Source organism: Ranitomeya variabilis, chromosome 3, assembly GCF_051348905.1.
Source record: "Ranitomeya variabilis isolate aRanVar5 chromosome 3, aRanVar5.hap1, whole genome shotgun sequence".
NCBI classification, from domain to species: domain Eukaryota; kingdom Metazoa; phylum Chordata; class Amphibia; order Anura; family Dendrobatidae; genus Ranitomeya; species Ranitomeya variabilis.
Genome location: NC_135234.1, coordinates 539,861,585 through 539,876,819, shown reverse-complemented (window position 1 = coordinate 539,876,819; position 15,235 = coordinate 539,861,585). Strand labels below are relative to the sequence as shown.

At 40.8% G+C, this 15,235-nt stretch overlaps 1 protein-coding gene across 1 annotated transcript in view; it reads right to left on the bottom strand.

The window, feature by feature from the left end:
• Window positions 1-15,235, bottom strand: part of PCCA (propionyl-CoA carboxylase subunit alpha) — a 658,713-nt gene that overhangs the window by 236,206 nt on the left and 407,272 nt on the right. The window contains exon 18 of the mRNA XM_077297080.1: window positions 13,632-13,734. Within this exon, the coding sequence (XP_077153195.1) occupies window positions 13,632-13,734 (103 nt within the window). The remainder of the gene's footprint in view (window positions 1-13,631; window positions 13,735-15,235) is intronic.

Below are 15,235 nucleotides of genomic sequence, written 5' to 3'. Positions count from 1 at the left end.
GGTGTTAATATACTCAGGGGCGTATCTGGGGTAAGTAGGTGTGGGATTTGCCCTGGGCACAACTGGCAGGGACAGCTCAGAGAAGGTGTAAAGGTACCGTCACACTTAGCGACGCTGCAGCGATACAGACAACGATTCCGATCGCTGCAGCGTCGCTGTTTGGTCGCTGGAGAGCTGTCACACAGATAGCTCTCCAGCGACCAACGATGCCGAGGTCCCCGGGTAACCAGGGTAAACATCGGGTTGCTAAGCGCAGGGCCGCGCTTAGTAACCCGATGTTTACCCTGGTTACCAGTGTAAAATGTTAAAAAAACAAACACTACATACTTACATTCCGCTGTCTGTCCCCTGGCGTTCTGCTTCTCTGCACTGTGTAAGCACCAGCCGGAAAGCAAGGCACAGCGGTGACGTCACCGCTCTGCTTTGCGGCCGCTGTGCTTACACAGTGCAGAGAAGCAGAACGCCGGGGGACAGACAGCAGAATGTAAGTATGTAGTGTTTGTTTTTTTTTACTTTTACGCTGGTAACCAGGGTAAACATCGGGTTACTAAGCGCGGCCCTGCGCTTAGTAACCCGATATTTACCCTGGTTACCATTGTAAAACATCGCTGGCATCGTTGCTTTTGGTGTCAAACACGACGATACACGCCGATCTGACGACCAAATAAAGTTCTGAACTTTCAGCAACGACCAGCGATATCACAGCAGGATCCTGATCGCTGCTGCGTGTCACACTCAACGATATCGCTATCCAGGACGCTGCAACGTCACGGATCGCTAGCGATATCGTTTAGTGTGACGGTACCTTAACACACCAGCTCACAGCACTCAATTGTTCTCACATCTTTCAAATGCAAGTGCAATTCAGGCCCTGACAGCCAGCACCTTCAGATCAGCTGTACACGTGGCCGATGTCAATCCACACTAGTGAAGATGAAATGTGTGAAGACTCAGTATGGGCAATGTGATGGGAGAGCATGTGCAGAGACAGTATAGGCAAGGGGGAAATGTGTGCAGAGACAGTAGGTGGAAGGGAGTAAATGTGATAAGAAACAGTATGGACATGGAGAGAGGAAATGTGAGAAAATAAAATATGGGCAGGAAGCGGATGAAATAAGTGAAGAGACAGTGATTGCAGGGGTCGGAGAATGTGTGAAAAGACAGTATGGGCACAAGGAGAAATGTGTGAGGAAATTGTATAGGTGAGTCGGGATGTGTGATGGGACAGTATTGGCAGGGTGATGTGTGAGGAGACAGTATGGGCAGGGGAAGGAACATGCGTGGAGACTGTATGGGGAGGAGTAATGAATGTGTGAGGGGACAGTATGGGGGAGAAAAGTTTGCAACTACCTTATCCATGTTCTCTCAATGAAATAAGGGCTGTAGTATTTCATTGAACATTGAGAGAATTAGGAAGAGCAGATTCTTGTATGTGACTAAGTACGCAGATGACATACAGTGGGGAAAATAAGTATTTGATACAATGGCCGATTTTGTAACATTTCCCACCTACAAATTATGGAGAGGTCTGTAATTTTTATCGTAGGTACAGTACAGACCAAAAGTTTGGACACACCTTCTCATTTAAAGATTTTTCTGTATTTTCATTACTATGAAAATTGTACATTCACAAATGTAATTCAAAACTATGAATTAACTCATGTGGAATTATATACTTAACAAAAAAATGTGAAACAACTGAAAATATGTCTTATATTCTAGGTTCTTCAAAGTAGCCACCTTTTGCTTTGATAACTGCTTTGCACACTCTTGGCATTCTCTTGATGAGCTCCAAGATGTCGTCACCGGGAATGGTTTTCACTTCACAGGTGTGCCCTGTGAGGTTTAATAAGTGGGATTTATTGCCTTATAAATGGTGTTGGGACCATCAGTTGTGTTGTGCAGAAGTCTGGTGGATACACAGCTGATAGTCCTACCGAATAGACTGTTAGAATTTGTATTATGGCAAGAAAAGATCAGCTAAGTAAAGGAAAACGAGTAGCCATCATTACTTTAAGAAATGAAGGTCAGTCAGTCCGAAAAATTGTGAAAACTTTGAAAGTGTCCCCAAGTGCAGTGGCAAAAACCATCATGCGCTACAAAGAAACTGGCTCACATGAGGACCGGCCCAGGAAAGTAAGACCAAGAGTCACCTCTGCTTCTGAGGATAAGTTTATGCAAGTCACCAGCCTCAGAAATCGCAGGTTAACAGCAGCTCAGATTAGAGACCAGGTCAATGCCACACAGAGTTCTAGCAGCAGACACATCTCTACAACAACTGTTAAGAGGAGACTTTGTGCAGCAGGCCTTCATGGTAAAATAGCTGCTAGGAAACCACTGCTAAGGACAGGCAACAAGCAGAAGAGACTTGTTTGGGCTAAATAACACAAGGAATGGACATTAGACCAGTGGAAACCTGTGCTTTGGTCTGATGAGTCCAAATTTGAGATCTTTGGTACCAACCACCGTGTCTTTGTGCGACGCAGAAAAGGTGAACGGATGGACTCTACATGCCTGGTTCCCACTGTAAAGCATGGAGGAGGAGGTGTAGGCGGGCTTTGCTGGTGAAACTGTTGGGGATTTATTCAAAATTGAAGGCATACTGAACCAGCATGGCTACCACAGCATCTTGCAGCAAGCTATTCCATCCGGTTTGCGTTTAGTTGGACCATCATTTATTTTTCAACAGGACAATGACCCCAAACACACCTCCAGGCTGTGTAAGTGCTATTTGACCAAGAAGGAGAGTGATTGGGTACTACGCCAGGTAACCTGGCCTCCAGAGTCACCAGACCTGAACCCAATTGAGATGGTTTGGGGTGAGATGGACCACAGAATGAAGGCAAAAGGGCCAACAAGTGCTAAGCATCTCTGGGAACTCCTTCAAGATTGTTGGAAGACCATTCCCGGTGACTACCTCTTAAAGCTCATCAAGAGAATGCCAAGAGTGTGCAAAGCAGTCATCAAAGCAAAAGATGGCTACTTTGAAGAACCTAGAATATAAGACATATTTTTTTAGTTGTTTCACACTTTTTTGTTAAGTATATAATTCCACATGTGTTAATTCATAGTGTTGATGCCTTCAGTGTGAATGTACAATTTTCATAGTCATGAAAATACAGAAAAAATTTTAAATGAGAAGGTGTGTCCAAACTTTTGGTCTGTACTGTACACCAACTGTGAGACCGAATCTAAAAATAAAAAAAAAACAGAAATTCACATTGTATGATTTTTACATAATTAAACTGCATTTTATTGCATGAAATAAGTATTTGAGCACCTACCAACCAACCAGAATTCTGGCTCTCATAGACCTGTTAGTCTTTCTTTAAGAAGTCCTACCTACTCTGCAATCACTACCTGCATTAATTGCACCCGTTTGAATTCGTTACCTGTATAACAGACACCTGTCCACACACTCAATCACACTCCAACCTCTACACCACGGCCATGATCAAAGAGCAGTCTAAGGACACCAGGGACAAAATTGTAGACCTGCACAAGACTGGGATGGGCTACAAGACAATAGCCAAGCAGCTTGGTGAGAAAGCTACAGCTGTTCGCACAATTATTAGAAACACAAGATGACTGTCAATCTTCCTCTGTCTGTGGCTCCATGTAAGGCCGGGATCACACATACGCGTGATACGGCCGAGTGTCGCAGGTGAAATCCCTCCTCTGGTGCCGGCACTTGGGAGCGGAGCGTGCAGCTCCATGTGTTGCTATGCGGCTGCACGCTCCGCTCTGGAGTGTCGGCGCCAGAGGAGGGATTTCACCTGCGAGACTCGGTCGTATCTCGCGCATGTGTGATCCTGGCCTAAGGTCTCGTTTCGTGGGGCAAGGATGACTGAGAAAAATCAAGTATCAGAAGAGGACCTGGTCAATGACCTGAAGAGAGCTGGGACCACAGTCTCAAACATTACCATTAGTAACACTATGCTGTCAGGGATTAAAAACCTGCAGGGCATACAAGGTCCCCCCTGTTCACACCAGCACATATTCAGGACCGTTCGAAGTTTGCCACTGACCATCTGGATGATCCAGAGGAGGCATGGGAGAAAGTCATGTGGTCAGATGAGACCAAAATACAACTTTTTGGAATCAACTCCACGCCCCGTGTTTGGAGGTAGCGGAAGAATGAGTACAACCCCAAGAGCACCATGGCCACCATGAAGCATGGTAGGGGAAATATCATAGTATAGGTGTCATTTTCTGCAAAAGGGACATGACAACTGCACCATATTGAAGAGAGGATGTATGGGGTCATGTGTTCTGAGATTTTGTTTAACAATCTCCTTCCCTCAGTAAGAGCATTGAAGATGGGTTGTGGCTGTGTCTGCCAACATGACAATGACCCAAAACACACATCCAGGGGAACTAAGGAGTGGCTCCATAAGAAGCATTTCAAGGTCATGGAGTGGCCTAGCCAGTCTCCAGATATGAACCCAATATAAAATCTTAGGAGGGAACTGAAAATGAATGTTGCCCAGCGACAGCCCCGAAACCTAAATGATCTGGAGAAGATCTGTATGGTGGGCCAAAATCCCTGCTGTAGTGTGTGCAAATGTAGTCAAAAACTAGAGGAAACGTCAGATCTCTTTAATTGCAAACAAAGGTTTTTGTACCAAATAATAGTTCTGTTTTTCTATGGTATCAAATACATATTTCATGCAATAAAATGCAAATCATTATGTAAAAATCATACAAGGTGATATTCTGGATTTTTTTTTTTTTTTTTTTAAGATTGTCTCTTTCACAGTTGAGAGTGTACCTACGATAAATATTGCAGACCTCTAGATTCTTTGCAGGTGGGAAAACTTGAAAAATTGTCAGTGTATCAAATACTTATCTTCCCCACTGTATGTGCAGTCATATGCCAACTACTCACACAGTTTAAGCTGTATATAGGAGGCGCCAAACTGAATTTTTGCCCAGGGTGCAGGAAAACAGATTCACCTCTGAATATACTCACCTATCACTGTCTTCTCCAGTGTCCAGTACAGGTAAATATGAGTTGATGGCAAGAATCACCAGGTCACTGTCAAGAATCACCAAGTCAAGATTGTAAATTTTAAAAAAATCGGGCTTGTGCTGCCGAATTCTGAGATTCATTTTTTTGCATGAGTATCTGACTTATTTGTACCAATTTTGTCTACATACAATGTTTTTATCGCTATTTATTACATTTTCTTTTTAGGTAGGTGTGATGAAGAAAAAAAAACAACAACTCTGGGATTTGGATTTTTTTTTCTTTTTATAGGTTCTACAACATGGGCTAATTAATTTTACATTTTGATATACAAGACTTTTACAGTCATGGCGATGTCAAATATGTTTATTCTTTTTTTTTTACTTGGGAAAAAGGGTATGACATGAATATTTGTAATACTTTAATTTTTTATACTTTTAAAAACTGTTCTTTCATTTTTTACTTTATTAGTCTCCTTAAGGGACTTGAACCCACGATTACTTGATCACATGCTAAATATTACAATAGCACAATATTACGATATATAGTAAAATGTACGGTCTAATGCGAAGCTCAGTCTATGGCTCAACTGCTCAGGATTACCAAGATGAAGAGACCAATGCTGCCATGATGGCAATCCATTGGCGCCTCGCTATTGTGTCGGTTGGGATGAGCTGTATGAGGGCATCAGTATCCTCTCCAGTTAAACACCACTTGACAGCAACATTTAGTTGGTTTCACCAGTGATCAGAGCTCCTGAGCCTACTAAACAAATGGCACCCAGCTATAACGTACCTATACATCATTTTGAGTTAAAAAACACAGTGAACAGTATAAAAAAAAAAACCTCAGAAAAACATCATTGGGATTGATTTTTTTTTTTATTCTATTACTCACCCTAAAATAATAAAAGTTAATCAATAATTTGTGTGCAACGGTACATGGCTACATTGACAGCAAAAAAAAATAAAGCAATGGCACATTTAATGCTGTGATATTTTATTTGTCACAAAATCTGTCATTATCATGCAAAAGTAGTAAAGATTAAAAATTGATATTTATAATACTGCCCCATAGAACAAAGTTAACATGTTATTTATACTGTTCAGCAAATGTGAACATTTAAAACACACATACAAAATTGTGAATCTGCATATTCCCCCTAAAAGTTTCTTAATAAAGTTAATTAGCTATATGTTCCAAAAATGGTGCCACAAAAAAACACAACTCACCCACGACACAAAAAGGTCATCATACATAGTGCTATGTCAACAAAAATAAAAAGTTATGGCTGTTAGAATAATAATAATAAACTTAAAGCCCAAAATAGGCCGGTCCTAAAGAGGATTCTTCCCTAACAGAAACACTTGAAAATGGGTTTCCTAAACCAGATAATGTCTTTCATCCGAACTCAGGTTCTCTAAAATGCAAGTAAAACTAAAAAAACAAAAACAAAAAAACTTACAGCCTAGTTCGCCTATAGACATACAGTATATATTCAACCCATTGCGTAAAAGTCCCTAAACATGTAGTCAGTCACTTTAACCACAAGCAGTCCATTACTTGTTCTAAGTGTACTTTTCATTCCTTGTGTTGTCAGGGGTACCCCACGCTGCCCTCGACATATCTATGGTGTAACCAGGGTCACACACCCTGGTTTCTCGGCTGTGTGCAGACTACCTTGATGTCTGAGGATGGGCAGTTGGCATAAGTGATAAGGTGCCAATTCCTCGGACTCCATTGGTGGAATTGCAGCCATGTGGCCGCGACTTACCCAGACATTACTGGAGGAATTGTGGTCATTTGACGGCTGATTGTATAATATTTAAAGGGGTATTTCCATCTCCAAGATTCTATCCAAATAGGTGTAATATTAATAAAAACATTAGCAAATACTTCCTCCAATTAGAAATGTAGTATAGTTATTCTGACTCGCTATGTCGCTTTCCTCGTGTGCAGCCATTGTAGGACCTTAGATATCCATAGTAATGACCAGTGATATAGTGACAGTTAGCTAGCTGCTAGTGGGCATAACTATAGAGACATAGTGAATCAGAAAAACGATACCACATTTGTAATTTGAGGTATTAGCTAATATTATTATTAACAAACCTACTACATATTTGGATATGATCTTGGAGATGGGAATACCCATTAAAGACCTGTGATTATTTACCATATCCCTGAAGCAGCAACATCATAAATACGCAAAATACGCATTGGAGCTCTTTTCTATCTCACATCTAACAACTAGACTTGGTGCACTTTATGATTGTTAAGATGGACTGAAATTTGGCTCACTGGAAAGCAATTAATATGACCACATTGGTCTTTATTTGATAAAAGTGCTTTCCCTATAACCTAGATGTGGTCATTTGAGAGTCTGGTCTCGTTCCTCGTAACTATTGAGTATATTATATGTGCACTTTACCTCCATATACCAAACTCACCAAGTTTTAACCTTGTTATCTGCTAACCAGTGTGCTGGTTTCTTTCATCCTATATACTTCAGATCCATGCGTGTTCATTTTTGTATGTACTCTAATAAAATATTGTCTGTTTTTAGCCTTTTAATGCCTTTGTTTTTTTTATTGTGTGGTTATTCCACCAATTTTGTAGCCCGTCTATGGATACATTCTACTTCTATCAATGTCTATACGTAGACAAAGTTTTCAGAACTATATAATACTTCTATCTCCTTTTCAAGAATTCTACTTGCCTTTACAATTGCTGGGCCATATTTTTGTAACTGTCTGATATCAGTACATTTAAACTTTGCCTCCACCTCTACCCATTCTGCCTTCGGGAAAATGTCAGGAAACTAAAATTGGGCTTGTCTGAATTTCATCTATTTAATCTTACTGCTGTATTCATCCATAGACTGAAACGGATTGCTGGAGGTCTAAACAAAAGAACACCCTGAAATCACTTATTCTTTGACTCCTCAAATAAAAAAGGATTTATACAAAAAAGGATTTATACAAAAAAGGTGCTTAAAAAGGTAATGCCAACTCGGACATTTATGGCATATCCATTAATGCGAGTCCCAATTCACGAAAAGAGTCCCGTCTAGCACAACGTGCATAGTTATTTTTGGAACACCCAGAGATGCCGAGCCAAACACTGTCCTGTAGAACCGCTTCTGGAAGGAAAAAAAAGGCAGATACTGTTTCTATTTTTGGACAAGCCCTACATATTAACAGGTTTCCTAGACAAGCGTTTCACAAAATATCCCTTTCCTGAGACACTCAGCGATCAACAGTTAACTACTAGCCACTTTCTAATTTCCCTTTCATGCCCTCACTGGGAAAATAAACCATTACACAGTTACCATTCAAATCAAACAGTTGCCAGTGTCTACAACAAGACCTCACACAACTGTAAGAACAAAACAAAAAAAGCTCTGGCTTATGGAACGATTGATAGTAAAAATTGAGAAATGTCCTGCACTCTGAAGATCAAGACCTAAAGTATTACCATGAGTTACAGTATATATCTTTTACATTCTGCACTTACATTAGTCTGATGAAATCTATAAGGAAAAAACATCTTAGAAAGAATCATAATTATATGCGCAAATATTAATATTTCACACAATGGTAAAGCCGGTTTTTATATGTTGTGTAACACAAGCACATTTTTGCCAAGACTATTAAAAGATAAAAAAACAATTCCAATATAGAAATTAAGGAAAATACAAACTACTGCCAACCCAAGCATTGCATAGAAAGTACTGTAGGTAATTGGATTCTGAAAAGCAAACATTACATTCGTATGCCCATGAGATAGTATGATGTAGCCACACCTGTAGAGTCATTTGGTTACACCCCCCAAGAATGGAATAAAAAACACAATGCAGCCAAACCGTAGAGCAGCAATTCATTAACACTGGATGGTTTTTCACTGGCACCTCTACATCAAGGAAGCATAAAATCACTGAAGCCAAAAGAAATGTTTCCATTTCGCACCAAATTCTGGAAAGAACCTTAGCATAAAATATAGCTGGTCTGTTAAGACTAAACCAGTCAAGCATTTCTGCACCTCTACCGAGAAAAAGACTTGCACTGACTAGTTTGCGACCTGGGATGGATAGCAATATTATGCATGGTGTTTCTCACACTTTGCAATCGCGGAGATCGTAATGCGATATTGGTTATATTCCCAGAATGATATCAAGATATCTCAGCCGTCAAAAAATTACACATCATAAAAGGCAATTCTCAAAAGAAATGAAAATAGCATCTGATTAAGAATTGATAGCACTATGAACTATAACAATGCAATACAGGTACATAAAGTGCCAGAACCTACGCTGATTAATTACTCACCATAGGGAGCCGTCAGCCATCTCTCCGTGATGCCTTTTATTTCGGCATCCTTCTATCGCTATGATTAATACTTTTAAACAAGTTTACAGGAAAACAGATATTTGAAATTCAATACAAGTCTTAATTTTGTTACATCCTCTGCCCCTCTACGAGTTTTCCAAATTCTTGGATTATACCCACAATGTATAGACAATTAGTGCAGCACATTTGATACGGGTAGAGAAAAACAGTGGGTGCAGTATGAAGCGTGCTGAAGTTCTTGCTCTGATTGTCTAGTAAGGAATCTCTACTGTACAAGTACTTATTTGAAGAGTTGTACACGCCTCTTAATGAATATAGCATGGCTGAAAAGTGGCTTATAAGTGCAGAAAGAAGAATATTTCTCTGAAAAGATATATTAAAGTTTTTCATATTCCCTTGTATTATTGGTTCATGCCAAGTTTGTTAAAATGAAAATCACCATATTAGGAACTACTAAAGAGAGAGCGCGCAACCTACACATGGACCTGGAGTCAATAAGAACAACCCCCCTCATTATGTTGGCCAACACAGGAATAGAAATCAGTAGAAAACCGTAATAGCATTTCGATTAACTCCTCCATGACATCCACCGTCTGGCTTGGACTGGTCCACAGGAGAATCCTCTGTTGGGCCCCTGTGCAAGAGTGGGCAACCACCCTCTATGAGCAGTACTTGCACAATACACTTGAATGACTATGTGCAGACAAAGGTAGCATCTTATTCATTTAATTAACAATCTACCCAGTTCATTGGTATATAAATTTGTGATTGAGGATGTCGTCACATTCGCAAGTCGTTGTAAAGTGGGGCCCTGGAGTTGGTTACTGGCGATACAAAGAGATGTTTTTAAAAGCGGAGACTGTGTAGTTTGCTCAGTGGTATCACCAACTACCGTATTTTTCGGACTACAAGACGCACTTTTTCCCCACCAAAAAAGGGGGGAAAATGGTGGGTGCGTCTAATAGTCGCAATGCAGGCTTACCGGGGCGGCAGAGGTGCGGCGGCAGAGGTGCGGGGATGAGGAGGCGCAGTGAGCGGTGTCCCTTTCCCCGGTGAGGTGATGCAGCAGCCCGGTAATGCAGCAGAGCCGGGTGAATCCTGTTGTTACCGGTGGTGGCGGCCATCTTCCTGAGGCCGCGCGTGCGCAGATGGAGCGCTCTGCTGCCCGGGGCTTCAGGAAAATGGCCGCGGGATGCCGCGCGTGCGCAGATGGGGATCGCGGCGGCCATTTTCCTGAAGCCGAGATGCGAACTCGGCTTCAGGAAAATGGCTGCCGCGATAACCACTGCTGCAACCCTCCCATGGACACCAGGCCGTGGCGTCGCCCACCTAAGCAGGAAGGGACCCTGCTCAGGTGCACGCCGTACCGCATCACCCCACCTCTGCCGACACCATGCCTCTTGTGACCCTGCTCTGCCACCGCCAGCCCTCAGGTAAGATACTGTAAATTCGGACAATAAGACGGACCCCCATCTTATAAAAAATATTTTTTTTCTGCAATTTTCACCCCAAATTTTGGGGCGCCTTATGGTCCGGTGCATCTTATAGTCTGAAAAATACAGTACATTTTTTCAGGTCCAATGAGACAGAGGAGAAATTTATGATTACCAGCTTTATATACTGCCGATAGAGGGGGATTATATACAAACCTGCCTGTGTATGTGGATCTGAATATGTCAGAAAGACTAGGAGAGCGTTTAGATGGAGGATCAGCGAGCACCTCGGTGACACTGAACACAAGAGGGACACATCTCTTGCAAGACATGTCAATGAGGTTCATGGTGGCCAGAAAAATGTTATTAAGTTCCTGGGGATAGACAAAGTGGAGAAACCTAAGAGAGGAGGAAATTGGTATTGGCTGATCCTTCAAAGAAAAGAGACATGGATCTCCGTCTCAACACAATATCTCCGCATGGTTAAACTTTAGCTGTTTTATTTATAATAATTTTATTTATTTACTTTACATTATAGAGGGGACTTGTACAGACAATAGACATTGCAGCATAACAATAAACACAGATCAAAACAGATACCAAGAGGAATGAGGGCCCTGCTCGCAAGCTTACAATCTATGAGGAAAAGGGGAGACACGAGCCGAGAGGTGGATGGTAACAATTGCTTTCGTTGTTCTGACCAGCCATAGTGTAAGGATCGGGGTGTTCATATAAAGCTGCATGAACCAGTGAAACAGCCTACATATGTAACAGTAGAGACACAGAGGGCTACTAAATGCATAAAGCGTATCTGCTAAGTATTTATAGGTATGGATTTGTGGTTGATAAAAGTATACTATCCAATCTACATTTATTTATCTTTAGATATATATTACTTACCTATTTAACAATCTGATTTTTTTTCTCCCGTTAAGGTGGTATTTGATGTCTAATTTCTAATGCTGATGTATGTCTGTATCTCACCACAAGAAGTTTAACCTATAAACCTTAGTCTGATATGATCACTGCTATTAAGACTGTTAAAATTATATATCTGACCACTGTAAGTCTAATTCTTTATTTCCAGTCTTATGTTAATCATTGTTGCCCAGGCTGATGGATATGTGTATCTGACCAATGACCATCTAACCCATGAACTGCAGCCTGGCATTACTAATTGAAATATTTTTGAATCCATTAACGTGGAATGGATGATGTTTTTTTTTCACCTGTTTAGTTATGGTTAATTTTATCTAGTATGTTTTTGAGCATGTTAACTATAATTAAAAGTTATGCTTTAATAATTAGTTTGCTTGCACTCAGTCGCAGAGCCGGAGCGATCATTAGAGGGTGTTAGGTATACATCATAGCTTACACCCTGCAGTAACGTTCACAATTGGTGCTATTGAAAATCGCAGGTGTTTAACCCCTCTGATGCCGCTGGCATAAAATTCTGTAAAGCACTTGTGGGTTCAATGTGCTCAACACACCCCTAGATAAATTCCTTGAAGGGTGTTGTTTCCAAAACTGCTTTTCTGGCTTTACAAATGCAGCATTGTGCCTGCAAATCATACAAAGTGTGTTTCCCAAAATGGCACACTTTTCTTTTGGAGCCCTCATGTGTGCATGAACTGTTTTTTTCCCTAACATATGGGGCATAGGAGTACTCAGGATAAACTGTACAACAAATGCTATGGTTCATTTCCTCTCGTTATCCTTGTGCAAATGAAAAATTTGAGGTCAAAGCAACATTTTTGTGGGAAATGTGTTTTTTCATTTTTACGCCTCAACGTTATAAAATTCAACAAAGCACCAGTAAATTCAAAGTGCTTACCCCCCCCCCCAATTCTAGATAATTCCCTGAGGGATGTAGTTTCGAAAATATAGTCTTTTGTCTGGGGGTTGCCTTGTTTAGGCAAATGAGGCCAATTCCAGACAATTTTGCTCTCCAAAAGTCAAATGGTGCTCCTTCCCTTCCAAGCCCTGTCGTGTGCAGTAGTTTTCTACCTCATATGTACTCTGTACTCAGGAAAAATTATATGGTCTATTTTCTCCTTTTACCCTTGTGAAAATGAAAAATTTGAGGCTAAAGCACCAATTTTGCGGAGAAAAAAATGTAATTTTCATTTTTTTCTTTCCACATTGCTTTAATTCCTGTGAAGCACTTAAAGAGTTAATAAATTATTTGAATGTGATGCTTAGAACTTTGAGGGGTGCAGTTTTTAAAATGGAGTCACTTTGGATTTTTTTTTTGTCACATATGCCCCTTAACGTCACTTCAAATGTGAGGTTGTCCCACCCAAAAAAATGGTTTTGTAATTTTTGTGTTCGAAAAATTAAAAACTGCTGATAACCCATTAACCCTTCTAGCTTCCTGACAAAAAAATATGTTAAAAAAAATGATGCTGATGGAATGGATTTTGTATGAACTTGTTTTCTGAAGTGAGCTTCACAATTGTTTTCAGCCACCAAGTAGTGTTAACATGCTCCATGACAAATATTTGCAACAAGTGAACTGCATCGTGTGACCTCAAACTAATCATCATGCCCATCATGTCATTTTAGTGTAAGCAACTATCACTCATATATATGGTTTCATACATGGAATGTTTACCGAGAAAGAGGATAGCAGAAGACGAAGATTAATATCATAGAGTGAATAAATTCTGTAAAGTATCTCCTAATCACCAGCAAGGCAGAAGCTACTGTATTGGCTGGAAATCTCAGCTACTTGAGCAATATTCCCTTTGTCTTTGAATGTGTGTGGGCTTCAGAAGGAATAGTGGGCAGTTTCACATTTACATAATTCATCTTAGTGGAACGATGACAATATATTTCCGCATTTTTATATTTTGTGTTCTCGAATGTTTGAAAACCAACCTTGTGTTATTTAGAAAGTGATGTGACCTGGTCTGTGACACGACATATAGCGAGGCTGTTGTAGCAAGGAGGTCATTTCTTTCTTGAGATGTCAAACTGTGTCCTGTTATGGAGAAAACTCAAGGATTACAAAATAAAAAGACATACTGGAGAACTTAAAGAAGGAGTAAACGTAACATTTCATACATAGCACAAAAACATTTCTCTGGATTTGATATGCGTCGTTTTCTTTGCTCATTTTATCAATTTCCGAATTAAAAAAGGGATAGTCGCAGTCACCACATCCCTTCTTTGAAATACCCTATTAGGGCATATTGCCTTTTGTTTTTTAAGTGGTAGGTTGGATCGGGTGATCTCAAACAAGAGCCACATGAAATCGCTACATAGGTGGAGCACTTGGTAAAACTACAGACATTCCACGTTAGAGGGGTCGTCATGGACTAAATTATTGATTACCTATCTATAGGTCCGACACCTAGAATTCCCACTAATTAGCAGATATCTGCTCCAGCAAAGGCCAAATCTACACTATGAATGTAGCTGAATACCACAGCTACATACATTGATAGTGGCCGCTGCAGAGTACTGCAGTGTACACTATACTATGTATGGGACAGTTGTGTTCTGCTCCATTTATTGCTGACATCCTGCCACTGCAGATATCATATGATCAGTGGGGGTTCTGGCTGTCAGACCCCCACAATATCATGTTGATTACTTATTCTACAGGAAGATCATCAGCAGTTTAATTCCAGGGAACCCCAATAAAGAGAATGTGTAATTAGAAAGGGACATATTACTTATATCAGGTTTTAGTGTTAAACTAATTTTTTTTTTAAAGGGAACCTGTCACCCCGTTTTTTCGGTATGAGATAAAAATACTGTTAAATAGGGCCTGAGCTGTGCATTACAATAGTGTATTTTGTGTACCCCGATTCCCCACCTATGCTGCCGAAATACGTTACCAAAGTAGTCGTTTTCGCCTGTCAATCAGGCTGGTCTGGTTAAAAGGGCGTGTTATCTTCCCCCAGATTTTGCGTAGTTTTCCATTGGTGGCGTAGTGGTGTGCGCATGCCCAAGGTCCCGAATCCTCTGCCAGGGGATTTAAAAGAGCGCGCTGTTCGTTATTTCATTGGTGATCGGTGGGCGCGGCCATCTTCCTTTGGCCGCGCGTGCCAAAGGAAGATGGCCGCGCCCACCGATCACCAATGAAATAACAAACAGCGCGCTCTTTTAAATCCCCTGGCAGAGGATTCGGGACCTTGGGCATGCGCACACCACTACGCCACCAACGGAAAACTACGCAAAATCTGGGGGAAGACACCACGCTTTTTTGACCAGACCAGCCTGATTGACAGGCGAAAACGACTACTTTGGTAACGTATTTCGGCAGCATAGGTGGGGAATCGGGGTACACAAACTACACTATTGTAATGCTCAGCTCAGGCCCTATTTAACAGTATTTTTATCTCATACCGAAAAACCGGGGTGACAGGTTCCCTTTAAAATATATATAGCTTGTTCATTAACATAAAAAAATAGAAATCTTCCAATTTTCATTCTAGCCACTGGGTCTTTTTCAGAACTGTGTTCACGGTTTTAGG